Genomic DNA, 22252 nt, shown 5'->3' with positions numbered 1-22252 from the left:
ACTTCATTTTAACTCTTCTGTCAGCTTAACTAGTAAAGACTAGGAAGTTGAATACAACATTTTTTCCATTTGCCTTTGTCTAGGAAAAATATTACAAGAAAACCTAAGTCAGTTTTGTTATTTTGTGGTTTGGATTGTTTTGTTGTCTGTTTGGTTTTTTTTAAATAAACAGGATTAAAAAAAAAAATAATAAAAGTAAAGGAAAGCTTCACCTTCTTTCTTTTCCTGAGAGAACGACTCCCAAGGTAGCACACAAATTAAAAACCTTGAGGAAAAGAAGTTTTGTCTACAAAAGCAGGACCCTGGAGAGGTAATATGATGAGATCTTAATAATCAAAATAGTCCAAGTCGTGTAAAAGCCGTGGAGCTAACCCAAATTTCCAATTACTCAGAGAACAAAATATTTAAGCCACCTGTAATTTGGCATTATAAGGCAAACATCCTGGTGTACTCACCTTTTTGCAGCTTTCTCTGTAATGTATCGAACTTTGGTCAGAAGGAGTTCCAACAGATATCCTCGATGAGAGTCTCCAAGCATATGCAACTCATCCACAACCACCACTCCTAATAATGAGAAGCACTCAGGTTATAACTAATAAACATCCAAACTATTGACAGCTTCAATCCTTTCATATTTCACATGATTAACTGAAATTCCGTAGCATTTGAAAGATCAGTAAAAATACTGGAAAAAATATTGTCTGAGAAACTTTCTGGGTATCAGCATCTGGAGATAACAGGGCAGATTAGGGTCTCCCCAGGGGTAAAATCACAGCATGGCAACATCTCAGCCACTCGGCATACCTTCTCCATACGTCCCAACTTGCCAAAGTTTGCTTCTTTTCTGAGCAGCCAGCAGTGCCACAGGAACCTGGGAGAGGCTGAAGAAAGGCTGTGCAGGTTTTTTGCTGTTGCTCTTTGTTTATTTTTAAAAGGGACAGGTCATACAGGACCTCAGGCTTCATTAGTTCTACTGCTGTGGAAATTTTCTTCTATGGCAGAGCTATGTAATATCTTCCTGGTACAACTATGATAGCAGGAGCTAAAGGGCAAATGTGACCTTATGTTATCTACTACAATGCTATTTTCCTTCTCATTATTTTCTCCTTCCTACATACGTTCCTTCTTTCTCTGTCTGTTCTTTCCTCCCTTTTCTTTCAAGCCACTTAAGTTACAAAAGCACTGCAGATGCTTTTACAAAATCCCACCCAGGCAATCCCTCTGTCTTCCTCTACTTCCTCTTTTTGGTGCTTTCTTGTAAAATTCCTGACTCACTGATCAAAAAATGCCTAATTATTCAGGTACCAGAAGAAGCTGTCCTTGCTTTCCCATACAGCAGTCCAACTAAATTCTTCCAGCAATTCAGACAGGACAGTATAATAAGTCTACCAAACCAAAATTCACACAACCTTTGTGTCAAAAAGCAGCAGATTTCGCTTCCTAAAATGAAATACAGGACACTAGTGGACAAGATCTATAGGACAAAACACAGGCCATGTCGCTATTTTTCTACACATGTTCTATACCTTTTATTGCTATTTAGCTATTAAAAAAAAAACAACAAAACATTCAAACCCACACTAAAGCTGTGTTGTATGCTACTATAGCAATGTCTATGCTGGTGAGACCTGGCTGTCACACACACATGGTTCCTCCCTCTGAGCAGTACTCAGAATGCATCACAGGGATGACATAGCAGGAGCTATCACATAAATGGTATTTTTCACAAGGCTGTTCTCAGCTTAAAATGGAACTGCGGTCAAGGAAAACTACATCTCCCAGCATTCTATGACATTTTATACTCAGCAATAAGCTCAGGAGTTATAGGGCCATAATTTCATCATTCTGCATTGCTACTGAAATGAGACTACCCACAGCTTCTGCTTTCTGCCTGCAAATTAGGTGCCCCTAGAAGACTGCTGACCAAAAAAAAAGGCTAGAAGTACCTGAGAAATCTCACACAGCATTATTTTACAATAACTAGACTACTTCAGGCCCAAATTCAGTTCAAAGATCTTAATGACAGGCAGGATTTGATTTTCTTTTTGCTTTCAAATACAAAGAAGCTAGAAATTTTTTAATCTCAAGTTTAAATTCAGAAACAACTTTGGTAACACAACTGCACATCACAAATCCACTCCCAGATCCTTCTCTATTCTGCTCTCCTAAAAACATCTCTAGCGTCAGTATCAAGACTCCGAACAACAAGAACAGCATTTCCTGTGCATCTAGATTTCTAAAACTGTCATACGTTGTACAATAATTACCAACATGAAAATGCTTTTAACTGTTTCATATAGCAAAGAGAGCTCTGCCAGGCAGGGAATTTGAATTTCTCTCAACAGCTTCCAAAGGCAACGTGAGCTATCAGCAGGGGGCTGACATCAACAAAAGGAACAGTTTGAGCTGAAGATGGAATCCAGCCAGAACTGCAGTCATCTCTCAATAACTCATCTCAAAGATAAAACACCCTTGTTACAAAGCAGTCTAAATTTAGAATTAATTAGAAGGCATCATGCAACCTTGCAGTATTAGACAAGTTTACTTGAGGTGATAGTTAAAAGGCATTTTCAGCTCATGCCTGTATTTTGCAATTTTTATGAAGATGTATCTCCAAATAGAAAAAGATGTTGATTTGTTAAAGATTATTTTTAAACTAAATTTTAATTCAAAAATTGCTTTCAGGTAAATAAATAAAGAAAAAACATTCTTATTTCAAGTGTATAGTCATGCTGGGACACAAGGAGAACAAAGGGTTGCAGCAGAGGTGTTTCCAAATGGTGAAAGAAAAATATCACACTTTAGAGCTATTAGTGCTGGGGACACAATACTGAAACTCAGATTTAGAGTTCACTTCTCTGGTTATACTGCTTTGTGAGAAGAATATGCCTGAAAAGAGCCATATAACTCCTGGTACTTGGAAGTATATGGCTCTTCTCATGCGCATTCTTCTTACAGAGTACCAAAAACTGTGGTGATGGAATGGAGTTGCCAACAAAAGGAACTTGGCATGTCACCAGCTTCTGAAAATTGCTAGCATTAAAAAATACATTTTAGTACCCTGGTTATGCTTACAAAGCACATAAGTCAACATAAATAAGGATGTTAGAACCATGCTCTTTGCATCGTGCTGGTAGTGCAGCTTGGAAAACATGGCGACCTATCACCAAATAAGCCCTACTTAAAACAAACAAACAAAAAAAGAATCTTTAACTGAGTAGCACACTTTGAGCCATATATTAAAATCAATAACTGCATGATTATCAGTTCTCTTGCTAGGGAAGAGATGAAGACATGCATTTGAGAACTGAGCCAGATTGCAGCAGCTTCAATTCAGATGATTTAAAAATGCAGCACAGCCATGGTTACCTACTCATCTTCCAGTCTACTGGCAGTGTAAAGAGTTCACAGTGATCCAGCCCCTGTTGTCCTGGTATGAATGTGCTATCTCATGATCTCATACTCCTACAAAATCTGAAAGGCTTTATTTCCCTTACTGTCTGTTGTGTTTAAAAAACTATTCTCAAGAATATTAGGACCCCAGATGAACATGGAACAGCAATTTTTTAAGTGGAAGTCTCATATCAGCTTAGTAGTCATTTATTTTTCCCGTTTTTGTATTTCAGAAATAGCAGCCAGCTATATTACAGGCCAGAGCAAAGACGGGAGGGAGTATTGTATAAAATAAAACTAGGTATGGTTTTTCTGAGCAGACAAGCAAATAGAAGAACAAATTTGTAATTGGTCTAGGAAAACACATCTTTCTCCAAGGGCACGTATGGTTTTTCCAGGTTTTATATCTCCTCCCAAGCATTAAATGAGTACCAATATTATCTAGTGGCTGTCAGGGCCATGATGACCCAGAAGTCTATGCCAGAAAGACAGAGAGATTTTGAGTATACTACAAGTGAGAAATGTGTGTGTCAAAGCCCTTCTAGTCACCATGCCTACCCAGAGGTTCTCTATGTATTCAATATTTAGAACCCAGTGAGCAATTAACTTAATTCCTCCTGTTCCTTAAACTACCTGAAGATATACCATTGATGGCATATGTACAGTCCTTGTCCCAAACAAACAAAATGTTCTTGGACCTAAATTTCAGAATTTTAACTCAACTTCACTAATTAAAAGACACTTTCTAGTTATGAGAATCACTTATTGCAAATGATTCCTACCCATGGACTGTCTTTCATAGCAGACAAAATAAAGCTGCAGTTTTACCAATATACTTTCCTGCCACTGGGCTACCTAGAATAGCCCAGACTGGATTCCTAAATCCAAATCAGAAATGCTCTGAAAGAAGAAAAAATTTTTTTTCAGATTTACTGTACATCATGCCTGTCAGACAGGGAACTGAGTAAACACAAACTATCTCATGAATTTAGATGTAATCAGGTTACGTAAAAAAAATCTCATCCCCTTGGCAATCAGGCCTTAGCATTTTACCCAGTGAGTCCATTTGGTTTTCTTCTATTAGCCTATTGATTAGACCATTGGCTTTCTCAATGGTGCAGACAGCAACATCCAGCGAGGAGAAACGTCCAGCAGGAGAGATGCTTCCCATGTAGCCTTCAACTCTCACATTCACCTCCTGAAATAGGGCCTGTTTTCCAAAGGATACAGAATGTTGTGCCAAGGTTATAAATCTGGATTCTGACCGACACTTGCTGGAATTACTGAAAGTCTATGCATGCTACAACCATGATCCCTAACACTTTTAATGCCAACAAATCAAATTAAAACCGTAGCTCTGACAGTTACTGCTCCTTATCCCACACTCCACTGTCATTTGTATTTATTCCCAAAGCCAAAGAAGCCAAACAATACATATTGCAGGATAATGTAAACATAACTGAGACGGAGAACACTTTTTCATATGAAAGCGTAACTTACTATTAAGGAAGTTAGAGAGCACACAGTACAACAGTTTATAATTGCAGTTGTACAGAGAAGCCTCACTCTCAAAAAAAAATATGGAGCAAAAGCTAAATGTTGGGCATCAAACACAGAAACATCAAATATCTCAGCTGAAAGTCAAGGAACAGTGACTTCTTTTCTTCCAAGGCACATCATTGTAATGACAAAGCTTTGGCATACTACGCACATATTAACAAAACATACAAATATTTTGAAGCACATGAGTAGGATATCTTATGATTTCAAGTGTGCAGCTAAAACCAAACCACTGGCCCAAAGAATCAGAATATGATATTGATAATTCTCCAGCTTTACAAGATTAAAGAAATAGCACTTTTCTACTATCAGTCTCTACAAAGTAGCTTTTGCACTCAGCTGGTATCTTAACTAGGAAATATTACTAAGTTTAATAAAATCTAGCGTGTCAAACTAATGGGAAAAAAAAAAAAAAAGGCCTTCTGATTTCACTGTTGCCTTTAATAATTTTTATGATTTTGACACAATAGCTAATGGAAACAATATTTTACATGAAAATCTTTCCCCCAAAAAAGTATCATTCTATCTACACATTCTCTCTGAAACAACTCTGGAATATTTTTTTCCCCCCAAATCCATGAAAATCATTTATTTAATAAACATAACTCAACAGCTATAAGCCATACAATCAGTATCCTTGCATGCTACTCACCTGCAGATAACATTTCTTCTCTTTGGCCACAGAGACAAAGGGAAGGATGAAAAGAGCTTTCTTACGAGTCTCTAAGACTCGCTTCAAAATGAGCAATTCTGCAACAAGAGTCTTTCCAGCACTGGTAGGAGCTGAAAATAAATGTATATTTTTATTAATTTTTAAAGTAATAGAAAAAAAAAAATCAAAGAATCAAACATCTTAAAACTAGAACAGAAAACAATAGGAAGCTTGGGGCAAGACTCTTCAATTTTCTTCTCTACAACTGCTTTTGCAGTTATCCCCACAAATGGGTCAAGAGGTCTGCAGACAATTTCTCTTCTAGCATCTTTTACTCTGTTTTCACTAAGGCTTGTGCTCTCATTTCTGCTCTGGAAGAAACAGCACCTTAGATAAGCAAGTGAGAGGGAAGAAATGAAAAAAGCACTACAGTCTCTTGGTTGGAAAGGAGAGCTTAGCCACCTTCTCACTGACCTAGCCCCTCAATATGCTAACCCAACATCTTCTGGAGCAAAGTAATAAAACTCAAATACAAGCCTCAGAAAAATCATTCTACCCCTCCTCTAAGCTGATCATGATCCTAGTGCTGATTGGGACCAATTTGGGGTAGACATCCCAAATTGTAATTTCCTATGGATTTCAAGCCCACCCATCCCACCTCCCCTTCTATTCCATGCACCCCAACCACATTAAGAATAAATGATGGAGGTATTGAAGGAATTAGATAAAAAAATAAAAAAATTCAGGAGTATTTAAATCTGACATTGCTGGTATCATTCAGTTCCTGGTTGCCTAGTCTGTAATGAAAGAGAGTATGGACTTCAAATTATTAGTTTCTAAAGGAACTGTAATAGAAAAAATAGAAAATTACTCTCCCCATCTGAAAAGCGGGCCATCAAGCCATGTACCTTTTACAGCAACAGGACAGAAAAGTAAATTTTCTCTTAAGGGAGTCTCTCCAGAATAAAGAGGATGCTGACCTTTTAATCTGCCAGTTCAGCAACATTCTGCAGCAGTGTGTTCTTGGAATGGCACTGGGAAATTTAGGGGGTTATATATAGTCCTGTTATGTTTGCATACCTGAGTAAACCAGGTTCTTCCCTTCCAAAACTTGTCCGAGCATTAGGCACTCTGCTTGCCATTCAAACATCTGTACTACTCCTAGACTGTGATATTTCTCCAAAACTGCCTTAGGAAGACCCCAGCTTGCAAGGAGCAACTTGTCAGCTTGATCTTCAGGAACATTTACCTGTTGATATTGCCCTTTGGAAGGAAAACAGAAACAAGAACAGAAAAAGTACTACCCTTGAACATAAGGTCACTTTGGTAATATACCTAAAGGTCAAACTTCTTTACAGCCTTGTAATTATGGAGAAAACTTAACAGAACATTAACTTGCCTATATTTTTCAATATTTCCCATGCATATTTTATCATTCTTCTCATCTCCTGACATCATCTTTTTAATTTCTCCTCCAATTAGTTTTTTCACAGACAAATAATTTCTTCACCAAACTCTCACTCTGATATTTGCTTTTGAGACAGAGTAATCAGGACCAAATACAGACTGGAGCAGAATTTCAGCACTGATTAGCTTAGCAGCATTACAATGTATTTGCCATCTTAACCTTACTCAGACCATTTGCTTTTTAGATTACCACTGCAGAGCCCTCAGTAGTTCTCACAGATTACAGAACTGCCCAGGCTCTCACTTCACAGAAAAAAAATCTAAATAAAGTAAAATCAAAAGGCAGCTCAAGCTACTCTGCACAGTTACATCTGTTTTTCAACACTGATTAGTATCTTCACCACACTGCCAGCTCCTTTAGTTTAATTAAGTTCTTTGCTTCTCATTTCTTGTCTAAATACTTTTGTGCTGGCTACAGATACTGCCTCCTCTAAGGTTCTCTCTTTTTCCTAATCATTAAGGAAACCCAAACCTTTTGTCCTTTTCCTCATCTGAGACAGAAAACAGATTTCTGATCCACAATAATGCCTTCCATGTCTACTTAGTTCCCATAGCAGCACTTTGTGAAAGACATCATCAAATCCACATGAAAAACAAGTAACTGTGTGTAATGACACAATTGCACCCATTCCTCCAACACCATATTAAAAAAAGTAATAACCTAAAAAGGGTTTAACGTCGTTGTAAAAGCATAAGGGCAAACATGATCAGGAAAATACAGGCTGCTTATCTATGCTAGTATTTGCAGATAACAAACAAAAACCACAGCTACTTTTTTAGGCTAACTCCAATCTAGCTATCAGTGGTGCACAACCATTCTCCCCTGCACAATTACATAAAAAGCTATCACATCTTAGCTCTGAAATAGTTGTTTCACTGTTTATGATTTGGGCACTATGAAATACTAAATAAAATGTTCAGCATATCCAGAGTGAACAACAGTGTGTTACAAGCAAAACAAGTTTCCATGGGGCATTTAGAAGCGGCCAGATTTCCCTACCCTAAAATATCACTAGTATGGCAGAATTAGGGTTCATAATAACTTAAAAAAAAAAAAAAAAAAAAAAAAAAAACAAATGGATGTATAATTGGATCTCAAGCTTCTCTCCTAATGCTAACACCAATAAGCTGCCTAAGAAAGACTGCACAGGTAAAGGATGACACGGCTCTAGTGTTGGAAGAATTCCTTTAGATTAACACTGAATGTGAGTTTGAAAACTCGTGCCTTAGGAAGCTTCAAATTTAAAGTTTACGTGCGTAAGTATAATACTGCATCAACCTTTTTTTACCTACTAGAAAAACGCTAAGAGAGAATAAAAAGCAGGATGATGCACGTTAACCAGAAACGTGGTGCTTGCAGATGCAACCGTTCCAGCGGCTGGAATCGTTAGCGCAGCCGGACAGACGGCGCTGATTGCTGTACTAGGGCAGCACCTAGAGGCCAAGGCCCGCCGATACACAGCGTGCACCATAAACGAGCCCCGCTTCAGCGGCGCGTGCGGAACCAGCACGCTTTTGCCTTCCTCAGCTAAACGCCGAATTTATGATAAAGACAGAAAGACCCTTGGCTTCACCTTTGTGCACTGCCGGCCTTTTAGCGCGAACGCACACCCCAGCTGCGGCCGCTTCCCGCAAGGAGAAACCAGCCCGTGCTTCACACCGGCGAGCCCACCCGGCTCCCCTCCTCCCGCCGGGACGTCCCTTCACCCACGTGGGGCCCCCAGCCCAGCGCATCCCGCCGCCCCTCCGCCTGCCCTCTTGCTACCTGCCGAGCCACCGCCGGGGCTCCCGCTGCATCGTAGAGAGACCTCGAGGCCGGGCGGGGGGCTGAGCACTGCGCGGCAGGGAGCCGCGGGGCCGAACGGGGCAGCCCGGGCCGTCCTGCCGCCAGCCGCGCCGCGAAGTCCCGCCGCCGAGGCCGCGGCGACGCTGTTAGAGGTGGCGCCGCCATCTTCCCGCCGCGCCATTCAAACGGCAGCCCCGCCCCGCGGCTTCCAGCCCGGGTGCCCCTAGCGGTCGGGTCGGCTCCACGAGGCGTAAACCGAAGAACAGTATAGAAATACACCGTGTTTCTAAAATGTTTCTTTAATCAGTCAACGCTTAAAGGATGTATGCATATTGCTACGCTGTAGGCCAAAGGCTAATCACATCAAAGGGACGAGAGGTGTACTTAAAGCCCTGGCTGAGGACTCGTCGCTGCAGAAGGCAACTCCCAAGGCAGACCAATTTCCTGCATTTGTACGAAAATACTGAAGAAAATATTTCAGCAAAGTACTAGTCTATAGTTCAGTAAAGTACTAGTCTACATACTAACAATGTATAAACCTATTACACAAGATAAGAAAAAAAAAAAAGAGCATTGTCATTATTTGAAATGGTCACAGCATAGATGCGTTTCACTGCAACACATAGTTTTATAACTGAAAAATAAGATATATTACTTCTTCGTCCTTCATTGCACATGAAGTCATACTTCATGTACTCCTTGCAGTTTTTTTTTTTTAAAAAAAGCTATTTAACATTAAAAAAAGCTTTAATTTTCATTTTACTAATGTTTAAGAGGAAATCTTATTTTGCTAACCATTTAAACCATCAAAAATAGTTTATAAAACTTGAAGACTCATTTTTACCCAAGTGAGATAAAAGGCTAACTAGCAACCAACCGAAGAACTTGGTTCCGTAGGTATGTGCACAGCTGGTTCATTAAGTCTCTGTTCTGTCCTTCAACCCAGTGCATTTCTACTAATACATCACTTCCTTCTTTCTTCACGTTCATTAAACACTTAAAGAGGAAACACCTACTGGTTTCCTTGGGACTTTGTCCTTTTTCAGCTGATAGATCACTAGTTTGCTCTGAAGGCTGAGGTCCCTGCTTTGCACTACTGGAACCTTCGTTAAATGACGCTTCTGCCTGCTTTGCTTCCATCTCCTCCTCCTCCATACACTCACTAAGTTCTTTGGTGGCCGATTCGTCCCTTAGCTCATTGTCTGCAGTCAAGTGGACGTCCTCATCACATGCCACAAGCTCAGAGTCTTCAGTCTTGGGTTTTTCACAGTCCAAACTGTTGCTCACACTGTTCTCACTGTTTTTTCCCTCTTCCATTGCTTGCAGAACATCATTAGAAGCTCGAGGAAGTTCTCGTAATTGCCTTACTCTCTCTCGTTTCTTTCTCCTCAGATGAACCCAGGAGTTTTCAATGGCAGTCACAAAAAGGCTAACTTCATCTTTCCCACAAGGAACACGCTTATGCTGAACCTTGAAGACAGAAGAACTTCAAATTATTCATTCACACACAGTAAAGTAGGCTATTGTAACATCTAACACTTAATATTTTACCTTTAAATCAGCAAGAATCTTCTCTATCCAGGCTCTAACAACAGCAATGCCTTCTACAGCATCCCAGCCCATCGCTGCAGCTTTGATGGACAACTCTTTGACTGTAGAAGCCAAGACTGTAAATGTAATTGGTTTTCGAGGTTTTTCTAGCTTTCTTCTCTTAGAGGGAGGTGACTAAAAGAAGAAACAAAAACAGTATAACACCAAAAAAATACAATGCTCTGCAGTATTAATGACTTTTGTACTCACAATATGTGTTTGTACTCACAATACCTATGAATTAACAGTGTATCTAAAACACTAAATAGTTGCTAACATACCCTGTGTTTCACTTTACTCCAAAGAGTTATCAGATAGAAAGATCTCGAATGTACTTTGTGCTAGTCTGATAAACAGATGGACTTTATCTTATGTCAGCCAAAAACCTTAACCAGTTCTTTCAAACTGTTAGCTCTTGGTGAGCTGACAACATTTGGCTGCTCTTGAGAATACAGATCAGGTGCTAATATCCACACAGTGATTCAAGTTCATTGAAAATTTACTTGTAAGATCCTCCATGTTTGGTTATTGCCTGTACTTATCTTACGTTATGTGTAGATATAGATCAAAAAAGCAACAGTCTCACCTTAAGGTGAACAAGCTCTATTTATGATCATGTTTGGACTTTTTTAAACCATGCCCTGATTGAGTTCATGATCTCAAGGAACACAGGCCTGGCAAAGAATGAAGTTAGGACCTTAAACTTCAGAGAGCAAATTTCAGGCTGTTTAAGGAATTGTTGAACGAGGTCTCCTGGGAAGAAGTCCTTAGAGACAAAGGAGTGGAACAAAGCTGGCTACTCTTGAAAGATGCCTTTCCAAGAGTGCAAGAGCTCTCCATCCCTCAGAATAAGCAGGCAGAGAACACAGGAAACCAATGTGGCTTGGCAAGAACCTACTGGTCAAACTGAAAGAAAAGAAGGACAAGTACAGGTAATGGAAGCAACGATGTGTCACCTGGGAAGAATACAGGGATGCTGTATTCCCTTCTAGAATATTGCCCTATTCTGGACTTGCAGAGATGGGATTAGGAAAGTCAAGGCACAGCTGGAACTGAACTTGGCGAGGGACATTCAGATCAACAAGACGGGATTCACAGGGACAATGGTCAGGACAAAGAGAGTGCACCTCCTCTGCTAAATGAGAAAGGAGAACTGACTACAACAGAAATGGGGAAGGCTGAGGTACTCAATGAGTTATTTAACTCAGTCTTCACAGGCAGCCAGGATTCTCACATACCTGAACCTGAACCTCCAGGTAGGAACTGGGGGAGCAAATTCTCCCCCACTTGTAAGGGCAGAGAAAGTCCGAGACTGATTCACAAGACTGAATGGGACCAGATGGCATGCATCTCAGGGTCCTAAGAGAGCTGGCTGATGTGGTTGCTGAGCTGCTCTCCACGATATTTGAAAAGTCACTGAACTCCCTGGGGACTGGAAAAAGGAAAACATCACTTCCATTTTTAAGAAAGGGAGAAAGGAAGACCTGGAGAACTACAGGCCTCATATAGCACCTCACTTCTATGCCTGGGTAGATCATGGAACACTTTTTTCTGGAAGACACATTAAGGCACATGAGGGATGAGCAGGTGATCCAAGACAACCAGCAAGGCTTCACCAAGGGAAGGTTATATCTCACCAATCTGGTGGCCTTCTAAGATGGAGTGGCAGCATTGGTGGACAAAGGGAACGCAACTGATGTCATCTACCTGGACTTCTGCAAGGCCTTTGACATGATCCCCCACCACAGCCTTATCTCCAAATTGGAGAGAGATGGAATGAAGGGTGGACTATTCGATGGATAAGCAATTGGTTGGAAGTTCCAATCAGAGGGTTATGGTCAATGAATCTATAACCAGGTGGAGGCCAGTAATGAGCAGCATCCCCCAGCAGTCCATCTTGGGTCCGGTACTCCTTCAATGCCTTTATCGATGACATAGATGAAGTGGGTTGAGTGCACCCTCAGTAAGTTTACTGATGACACCAAGTTGAGAGATGCAATTGATACAGCAGATGGAAGTAATGCCATCCAAAGGGACCTTAATAAACTCAAAATGTGGGCCCTTTTGATTTAATGAGGTTCAACAAAGCAAAGTGCAAGGTATTGCATTTGGGTTGAGGTAATCTCAGATACGTATACAAGCTGGAAGAAGAACTCCTTGAGAGTAGTCCTACTGAGAAAGACTTAAGGGTCATGACTGATAAAAAACTTAACATGAGCCAGCAGTGTGTACGTGCAGCTGGGAAGGACAATGGTATCCTCAGTACCATCAGAAGAGAGGGGGGCAGCAGGGCAAGGGTGGTGACTGTCCCACTGTACTCTGCCCTTATAAAGCCACTGCTGGAGTACTTTGTCTAAATTTGGGGCCTACAACACAGGAAAGATGAGGAGCTTCTGGTGAGGGTCCAGAGGAAGGCCACAGAGATTATCCAAGGGCTGGAGCACCTCTCCTATGAGCTGAAGGAACTGAGCTTGTTCAGCCTGGAAAAGAGAAAGCTGTAGGAAGACCTCATTGCGGCCTTTCCCCTTTAAGGGGAGTTTATAAACATGAGCAAAATCAACTTTTTACAGGGGTAGATAGTGATAAGACAAGAGGGAATGGTTGTAAACTAAAGGAGAGAAGATTGAGACTTGATATCAGGGGAAATTTTTTACTGAGAATGGTGAACGATGAGATGCTGGAACAGGCTGCCCAGAGAAGTTGCAAACGCCTCATCCTTTAGGATGTTTAAGGCCAGGTTGGATGGGGCCCTGGGAAATCTGATCTAGAACTTGATTTAGCAGTTGGCAACTTTGCCTGTGGCAAGTTGGAACCTGATGATCCTTGGGGTCCCTTCCAACCCAAGCCATTCTATGATTCTATGAAATATTCAGGTCTAAAGCAGCTAAAACATATTCATATTTATTTGGTAACAAGAATCCACATGAAAATTAAAATCAAGTTCTCAGGAGAAAATTTTAAGTTTAAATCTAGCCCAAATTTGTAATATCTACATATGCTTTCTGGAGTTACAAGTGACCCATACCTCCACTGAAACTCACAGGAAATCCCTGCAGGTTTCTTTTTCCCTCCCGATACACAGGTCATAATGGATCACATGTAACAACTGCTAACTGACTGGAAGCCAATTAACAAAACCCACTGTCCACACAGCTTACTCCATCAATATTCCTTTCTGATGGAGAGCAGCTCCTTTCACAGCTGTTGTACTTACATCTCATTAGGCTCTTCCTCAAATAAGAAGCACAGACATAGAAAAGCAAGACAAAACTAAGGTACTTACAGGTACTTGCACATCGTCATAGAAACTCCATGCCAGTGCCCATCTCATAGTACGTCCTTGACAGAATTCTGTGTGAGTAACTTTAGGAACCTATGTGAAGTAGCAATATAAAATTTTCGTTTGTATTAATAAATAACACTGTTGTACTCCACACATTCTTAAGCAACAAGAGTTAGCACAGTTCCTCAAGGCAGGAATGGAAATTCCTTCTGACACAGCTCATAGTTGTTAGTGACACATGAAGCTGTTAGGTGCCAAGGCTGGTAACGTTGACTGAAATTTCCCATCTCTATCTACCACATCTGTGCAATCTGAGGACTCCAAGTTTAAGTTCAGAGACATACAACACTACCCTTTAGGTGCATTCTGTCTCTGTAAAAAGCACATTCTTTTTCCCTGTTCGGAACCTGCTCCTGTTCCACATTTGAATGTTGAATAAAAGGGACATAGAACAAAGGCAGTGTATCACTGGGAAAGTAAGCAGGGCCATTTTTCTGGGCATGTCTGTATCTTTGTTTAAAAAAAAAAAAAAAAAAATTGCCCTTAAACATAAAATTCAGACCCAATGTTAGCATTATATAGTCCTTCCATACATGGATGTCATGAACGTTGTACAGTATTTATGTATGGTATTAAGGATGTGCTATATACAGTCCAGGATAACTACCAACCATCCCAGTTCACTCTGAACTGTTACCAGCTCCAGAGCATAAGCCCCAGCTCTATACAGCAAAAACCAAACAAATAGAAAAATGTAACTTTTGAGTACTGCCTAAAACAGAGCACACATGTACAAGAGAGAGAGAAAGAGAGGGAGAGGGAGGGAGACAGAAATGAGACATGGAGACAGATAGACAGAGGAAAATCTCTATTCTAGTTTTTCCTACCTTTGAATTCCTTAATCTATCAAAATTCCAATAATAAATTGAATTTTTTGAAACATGAATGCCATATTCTAATCTGAACCATCACACAGCTTGGTTAAAACAAATGTAACTCCAGATCTACTATAATAGTGATTATGAAACTAATCAAAATGGAATTCATAGTCCCAAGAATACAAAAGGAAACCTCAGCTCTTCTGTACGAAGCTCACAAGGATTTCTCTCATTTTAATGAGGTGCTGACAGTACAGCACAGGGAAGAAAGTGTGTAAAAGTTCATAATAAATTCAACATACACAGGATATGTTGAACTTACCCCCTGGATTTTAAGTTCCTCTTTCAATGGTGCTAAACTGCATTTCTTCCCCAGCATACAACTGTACCATCTGCAGACAATAAACAACGAAGAGTTTTTACAAACACAGATCAAGGGAAAAGGGAATCTAACAAAAAGAACTATCTGGATCAGAAATCTGCATGAACAATATATATTAAATAGAGTACTATGACAGTACAACATGAAACAGGAAAAGAGCAAAGACAGACTAGAGAGGAGAATGTGTTCTCAGAAAATATGATGATATTAATATTGAAACAGCATCTGAACAAGCAGGAATCATGTCTCAAAAAGTGACCTTAATTACATGTAAGATATCATTCCTTACAATAATCTATAACTTTCCTTGGAGCACAATCAGGGTAAGAAGAAATATTCAGTTACTGACAAGCATATGTGCTTAAGAGGCTGACCTACTGATTGCCAATTCTGCTCATTCATAACTGATTATCCAGGTTCCTATTACCATATGAGAAATAAAACACTCTCCCACCTTCAAAAAAAGAAATTTGTTTAGCTGGAGCTAATCCTTTCACTTAGCTTCTCATCTTCAGTATCTCCAAGCAATACACTTCTGTTCTTCATTTAACTTACTTCTCAAGTCTTGTTATCCTCTCTTAAATAACTGTTCCTTAATACTGCAGTTAAGTTGATTTTCCACACAGTACAATATAAAGAATTTCACATAGTAATACTTACATAAAATCCCAATATTCCTGGCAAAAATAAAACACACTTCTTCCACAAAACTGCTAAATACTAAATCTTCAACTTCTAGTTGAAGAAGAAGGGACGAGGAGGTGGAATAAGTCAATAAAGCCTCCTGGCCAAAAGGAGTCTCAGTCCTCTCTATTAACAGTTCACAACTCATGCCCTTTGGTACTGTTGCCAAACCTTGTTTCTAACAAAACACGAAAGAGTATTTTAAGCAAGCTGTTATTTCTGTATCAAGTTCTCCCAGGTTTACAAAACTGAAACCTCCATTTTTTTTTTCCTTGAAAGAACTACAAGACACAAGCACTTCTAATAGAGTCCTGTTTCACTTTGTCCTACTTTTCCAAAAAATGAACATATTCTTTATATATATTTTTTTTTTCCCACAGATTCATCAGTAGAAAACATACATTCTAAATAAAAGAACTGGCATCAGATGGATGAGATCATAATGCAGTGCCCCAGAAGAGTCTCAAGAAGCACACCTTGAATATACAGACAGAAGGCTGAATTTCCTTTGCTTGGAACACTGACGAAGCTCTGGTAGTAACACAAAAATTGTGGCAGCTGTATTTTAGAAGTATATTAAAAAATCTGAAGGAAGCTCCCATCAGAGCTAGAGGAATAACATACAGAACAACACTGCTTGGTGGGAAGGGTTGTCTGAAAAACTGAAGACATGCTATTTTTTCTTGTTCAGTAGAAGATCTCACTACAATTATCATTTCAGCTTATATTCACATCAGCTAGCATTCAGTACAACAGTGCCCATTAGTAAATAAATCTGTAAGATATCAAAATTCAACCAGGAAAAGAGAAGAGCTTCCAGGTGATGAAGAGATTACTAGGAGTTGACATACATCCTCCTATCCCAGATGAACCTAACAATAAATGGTGACCACCTTTAGCAGGTACATGTGCTAATTCAGATGCAAGCTATGAGTGCCACTGGTAAGGGCTTTTTTGCTTTCTGCCTTCAAACATCTTCTCTAATGACTTGCAATCATTTGATGTCAGAAACAATTAATTTGATATAAACTGAGGCTAAGTAAGTGAACTAAACAGGACCACAGTTACATTCTTTACTAAAACACCACTTTCACATTACTTCAGACAAAGAAGCAAGTCAACATTTAACCAGAAGAAGGCACTTACCGTAACCTCTTTTTCAGTTGTAAGCTATCATGAATAATTCTCTTGACAAACTCCAGCTCTCCCCCCTCGGCCATGATTTCAGTGATCCCTCCTGTATTTACAGAACTTGGAGGAGGGCGCCGTGGGTTTCGAGAATTTACTCCCTGGATAAGAAACATTATTTGAGATTAATTAAAATTGTTAAACATTTTTTAAAAGGATTACTTTCAAACTATATCCTAACTCAATTTTCAGTCAGTACCAAAAGTCACCGCCTCTATCCTCCCCACATTGCCACCATGGGTAACAGACAAAAATACGTTACAAATAAGCCTATGTAGTGGGCACTGAATTTTAGACTTAGTAGCAGTCTACTTTCTAAACCAATTCTCAAAGACAACAAAATCTTGTGAAAAAAATCCACTTGAGATAGGATAGCAGTTTCCAGTTCTTCAATATTTCTTTTGGGGCACAGGGGCACAGAAAGAAAATACTTCAATGCTATTTTGTAACAATTTGGGATTTTCCATAGAACTTTCCCAATGAGAAGAGGTTTAAAGTGATAGAGGGTACCCTACCCTCCCACTCAGTGAACACAGGAGTAAGAACTCACTCACAACTTGTAGTTTGCTAACTTACCTTCGCTTCCAATTGGTTGGCAAAAAAAGGAGGGTTGCACATGCAGAAATCGTAAATTATCTCAGATTCTTCTTTCAGCGCATCCATTAGAAGAGTCTTCTGTGGTACCTTAACCACTAATAGCAAAGAAGGATTTAGTCAGTAAGGAGTGCTATATTTCATCAAATGTGTCATTTTTATTTCTGCATTTCTTGAAGCAATATACTGGATAAAAACTGCACTTTCTTAGCAATATACTTTACAAAAAAAGCATAACATCAGCATGCAAATAAAGACTTTAGGCTAAGGAGTAGCATATAAACAGCTTATGGGTACACATATAGTAGAAGACGTGAGTGTCTAAATCAACAATTAACTGCATGAGTTGCACTAAGTTCTCTGCTGCAGCTACAAATGTAAAAGCTTTCATATTTCAAATTTATGAAAGTAGCTTGCCCTATCATTACATATGGGGCGCCGATTAAAAAAAAAGGGCAAGAAAAACAGATTTTGGCAATCATCCTATTCCAATAAAATGTATCTGCAACTCAGAACATCAGGTAACTTTTTTCTACTACTTACAATCAATCTTCAGGTTTGTACATACAGAAAAAATTCTTTTGGAAGAAAGTTATGGACAACAGTATTTCACTTTCAGACCAAAAAAATCCTTTTTTTTTTTCTTTTTAATGTTTCTACTATCTTTTTTAATTAACCTTTTCATTGAAGTTTGAAGAATAAAGATTATATTGTAAAATAACCTCCGGATAAAGCTACCCAGCAAAAATTTCAAGGCAGTCTTTTGAAACATGACAAAAATCATTTGGAGGAAAAAAGGAACAGATGCTGAACCATTTTCAACCTGACTCCAAAACACACGTTGCTAAATTAGTTACTGATTACAGCAGCATAATCAGCTCTAGCTAAACACTTCAGACCCAGGAATTAAGAAGTCACAGGGTAGATCAATTACAGGAAGCTGCCAGCTACATGTACCCTTAGTGGCACTCCCTGCCCTGTTGCTCTGCTCAACAGCAGTCAATTATTTACCTCAGACTATCACTGTTGGCATTACAGCTACAACTAAGACATTTTCCTATGCTAGAGCTATTTCCTGTGAAGTGTAACACCACCACACCACTAAGAATCCTACGATGGCAGTGGTTAAATACCATCATTGTTCCCCACATCAAGATCTGGGTCTTCAACACTGACAGGGACAGGCCAAGAGGAAAACATTCCGGTAGAAAGAATACTCCCAAAATCTTGCAGAACCAGAATTTTTATTTCAGAGATGAATAATGGACCAGCTTTACAGTGTATAAAACCCTCATTGGTATCTTTCCAAGCTCTTCCATAGATAGAGTCTAGCACTCTTCTACTACCACACTGTTAAGCACTGCTAAGATTTAACTCAGAAATGAAGAATAAGGATTGACTCTGTACAAAGTATATGTATTAGTGTCATGTAAATTATTTGAGGGGAATACTCCATGTCTCCTAGTAGCCGAAACAGCACGGACTCTAAGAAATGCTTCAGTAACAGAAGGAAACATGGAGAGAGAAAAGCTCCCTAGGATTTAGTTTAACTTATAGATTTCTGTAAAGATGAATAGCTCTTTTTCCACACTTGCCATTTTGAACAAGCTGTGACTTTTCGTTTTAAGCATATGTGGACCTTAGCAAACACTGTGCCAGTAAAAATGACAGAGCACATATTGGCAGGAATATTGGTTCTGATATGCCACTTGAACATGACAAAAAAAATAGGCCACAACATTCGTTTGCCACTAAATAGCCTATTAAATCATACCTTTTATAAGATCAGACAAGTTATTCTGTTCCACATTCTTCTTGGCATAATTGAAGCACATGTCATCCACTTCTGTTGCAAGAAAATACCAGCCATTCAACGTTGATCCAAGTAATGGGTATATGCACGACGCCCCTGTCCCTGCAGATGTAAAAAACATACGAAGAAAGCAAAATAAGTCTCTAGCATTATACACAGCAATCATGCACGTTAAGTAACAAAAAGAATTAATTTCAAGAAAGCACTGCTCACCAATCACCCATTACTCAGTTCTTTAGTGAATAAATTTAAGAAGTAATTTAAAACACAGTATTGTGAAAGATGCATTATGAACAGAGAACGCTGCAATCCTCCCTAGAATACGTTTTCTAGCAGATTATCAACTTCTTTTCTTCAGCAATTTTCCCACTTTTGCAATAATTTATACAGAGAAAGCCAAACGTATCCTGTTTTACTAAGAAAAAATGCCAAAATGTATCTTTTTCTGTACTTTTCTATCTTCTTTCAAGTATCACGAGTAATTTTACTTTGATGCACGCAGCAACCACTCACACACAAAAAGGAAATCTGATATCACAGACTTTTTTCCTATTGACAAAAAGAAAAAAAAAAAATAAAAAAGAACAGCAGGGGTGCCAGTTAAGATCTCTACAAAGGTAACCAGATAAAAACTTGGTAATGAACTGAAATACACTGCAGCACAAAAGGATTATTTTTAAAACGTATGGCACATCCAGGTGATCCAATTACTAAAAACTTTAACAACCAGAGATCAGAGATTTATCAGGCATCTACTATTATACGGATTTATTGAAACATAAAAAAACCACAACAGTAAGCAAGAAAAAGCATGCACACTTATATCCAGAGGTCCATGGGAAATGTTTTTGAAAGTACTATCTAATGACAACTGTGTTGAAGTCAGCTATCAAGTTTTAAAGTTATGAAAGTAGCTGTGCACATGCCACATGATGATACAAATCTTCACAGCCTACTTGAAACCAAGCCAAGAATGCAAGAACTGAAAAATCACACCAACAAATAACAATAAGCTAGAAAACATTCATGACAAATATTTGCATAGTAACTGAGATTACTGAACCCAAACTTTGAGGAAGTCAGTAACTGCAGCATTTTCATAATAAAGACAAGCAAAGCTCTCAGATACATGCACTGGCTGGTATCATGTTCAGTCCAATTTAAACTATATCTTGTTTTCTACAGAAAATCTTTTTCAATCAAAAGATGCCTATGCTAGTAGCTTCCTTGGCTCCTAACTAAGCCTCTTTTAAAACTTAAATCATGAAAGAACTAAGAAAATAATAATTCAAGGTTTTTGTTGTGGTTTTTTGTTTTGTTTTGTTTTAAACACAGACCAATCATCTGTCACACACACCTGAAACCACAGAATTTCAGGTGGGACAGAATATCCTTCTAGTGTCTGCTATGATGCTGTGCTTTGGCTTAAGGATTGATTTGATTAAGTTTTGATAACACGCTGATGTTTCAGTTGTTGCTGAGCAGTGCTGTACAGAGCCAAGGATGTTTCAGTTTCTCAGCTTCTCATACTGTCCTGTCTGCAAGGAGGTTGGAGGCACAAGGAGCTGGGAGGGAACAGAACCAGGAGAGCTCACCTAACCTGGCCAAAGGGATATTCCATACTGTATGACTTCATGTGAAGATAAATTATAAAACTGAGGGGAGCAGGCAAATGGAAGGGGGGAAAGGAGGGTCTGTCACTGCTGGGGGCTGGCAGGGCATTGGTTGTTGAGTAGTAAGCAACTGCACTGTGTGTGTGTGTGCGTGTGTGTGTGTATATATATAAAAACAATTATCATCAGAATTACTGTTCTATCTTCCTTTTCTGGCCCAGTGAACCGTCTTTATCTCAGCCTAGGAGTTCTGCCATTTTTTCCCCAACTCTCCTCCCCATCCCACTGCAGGGGGGGAGTGAGCAAAGTGCTGAATGGCATTCAGCTGCTTGCTGGGTTAAACCACAACACACAGAAAAAATACCTTATTGAAGGAACCCTAGAAAGAATTACAACGCAATTCATAAGCTCTAATGTGTGTGTCTAAAATGCTAACATAACTCATCAGTTAGAAGACAGAGAAAAAAAAAATACAACCGACTTCCCACACATTTGCTTTCTCAGAAACACTTCATTAGCCGTAAATAACGGACTAATTAAACAGTTCGCCTTACAAACAGCTCGCAGTAAATACCTATGTCAATGCCCCGCCTAAGCACTCGCTTGTCAGCATCCTGATGGCCAATGAGATCCTCCACCCAGTGGATGTAGTTCAGCCTCAAGGGGACGGTCGGAATGAGCCTTTCCAGAGGGATGTCAATGGTGAGTCCAAAATCCTCCTTCAGAAGGGTACACGTCAGAGCTCTCACCGCCTCGGGGTCCTTGAAGTTCAGGCTGAAAACACAAACAGGCGTCGCGTTGGGGCCCGACACGCGCGCAGCTCGGAAACCCGCTCCCCGCGGCCGCCTACCTCACCCTGCCGGCCAGGGTGGTCTGTACGTGCTGCCGGAACTCGGGGTACTTGCCGGCCAGGTAGGCGAAGTCGGGCGGCTTGTCCTTGTAGCGGTTGCGCGCGTGCATCGACTTGTTGAGCGCCATGGCGGGAGCAGCCCGCCGCCCGCACCCAGCGGCCCCACCGCAGAGCCTCCCGGCACGCACCGCGGGCCGCCGGGACGTACCAAAGGCGGAGGGCGGGGGGAGCTGCGAGGGGACGGAGCGGTGGGTTGGAAAACCTGGAGGTTTGATACGCTCGATGGATAACGGTGGCTTTTTTTTTGTTTTTTTTTTTTAATAATGTGCACACAAACATGCAAAAATCCCATTTTCCTGAAGGTGGCCGTCCAAGATCGGAGTTGCTTCTGATTGGAAGAAGTATTTACTATAAATTACTTCTAATAGGCGTTCTACTGAGCGCGCAGCAATGAAAGCTCATCCGGAGGGCAGGCGAGGAAGACCATTGGCTGAAGCAAAAGGCTGTCTGCTGGACTGT

General features: G+C 39.9%; 2 protein-coding genes across 2 annotated transcripts in view; both read right to left on the bottom strand.

Annotated features, from left to right (window-relative positions):
* The window catches only part of POLQ (DNA polymerase theta), a 55748-nt gene extending 46709 nt beyond the window's left edge, over positions 1–9039 (bottom strand). Inside the window, exons 1-5 of the mRNA XM_052665986.1 lie at positions 8838–9039; positions 6686–6868; positions 5606–5736; positions 4447–4603; positions 456–564 (exon numbers count right to left, since the gene is read on the bottom strand). Coding sequence (XP_052521946.1) covers positions 456–564; positions 4447–4603; positions 5606–5736; positions 6686–6868; positions 8838–9039 — 782 coding nt within the window. The remainder of the gene's footprint in view (positions 1–455; positions 565–4446; positions 4604–5605; positions 5737–6685; positions 6869–8837) is intronic.
* Positions 9040–9141: 102 nt separating this feature from the next.
* Positions 9142–21924, bottom strand: METTL16 (methyltransferase 16, N6-methyladenosine). Its single transcript, XM_052665972.1, has 9 exons — positions 21734–21924; positions 21458–21657; positions 19232–19372; positions 17440–17555; positions 16822–16964; positions 14932–15001; positions 13732–13821; positions 10410–10583; positions 9142–10328 (listed from the first exon to the last, which is right to left on the bottom strand). The coding sequence occupies exons 1-9, from the start codon at positions 21859–21861 to the stop codon at positions 9720–9722; spliced, it is 1671 nt and encodes a 556-aa protein (XP_052521932.1). The 5' UTR covers positions 21862–21924; the 3' UTR covers positions 9142–9719.
* Positions 21925–22252: the final 328 nt, after the last annotated feature.

Source organism: Tympanuchus pallidicinctus, unplaced genomic scaffold, assembly GCF_026119805.1.
Source record: "Tympanuchus pallidicinctus isolate F22 unplaced genomic scaffold, pur_lepc_1.0 scaffold10, whole genome shotgun sequence".
Lineage (NCBI taxonomy): Eukaryota > Metazoa > Chordata > Aves > Galliformes > Phasianidae > Tympanuchus > Tympanuchus pallidicinctus.
The sequence above is the reverse complement of the archived record's forward strand: the minus strand, read 5'-3'. Positions and strand labels throughout refer to the sequence as shown.

Excerpts from the sequence above, each read along its gene's own strand:
- METTL16 (XM_052665972.1), bottom strand. The coding sequence starts at position 21,861 with ATGGCGCTCAACAAGTCGATGCACGCGCGCAACCGCTACAAGGACAAG. Across the intron at positions 13,822-14,931 it reads AGGAACTTAAAATCCAGGGG|GTTCCTAAAGTTACTCACAC; the intron begins GTAAGTTCAACA and ends TACTTCACATAG. Across the intron at positions 10,329-10,409 it reads AGATTCTTGCTGATTTAAAG|GTTCAGCATAAGCGTGTTCC; the intron begins GTAAAATATTAA and ends TCTGTCTTCAAG.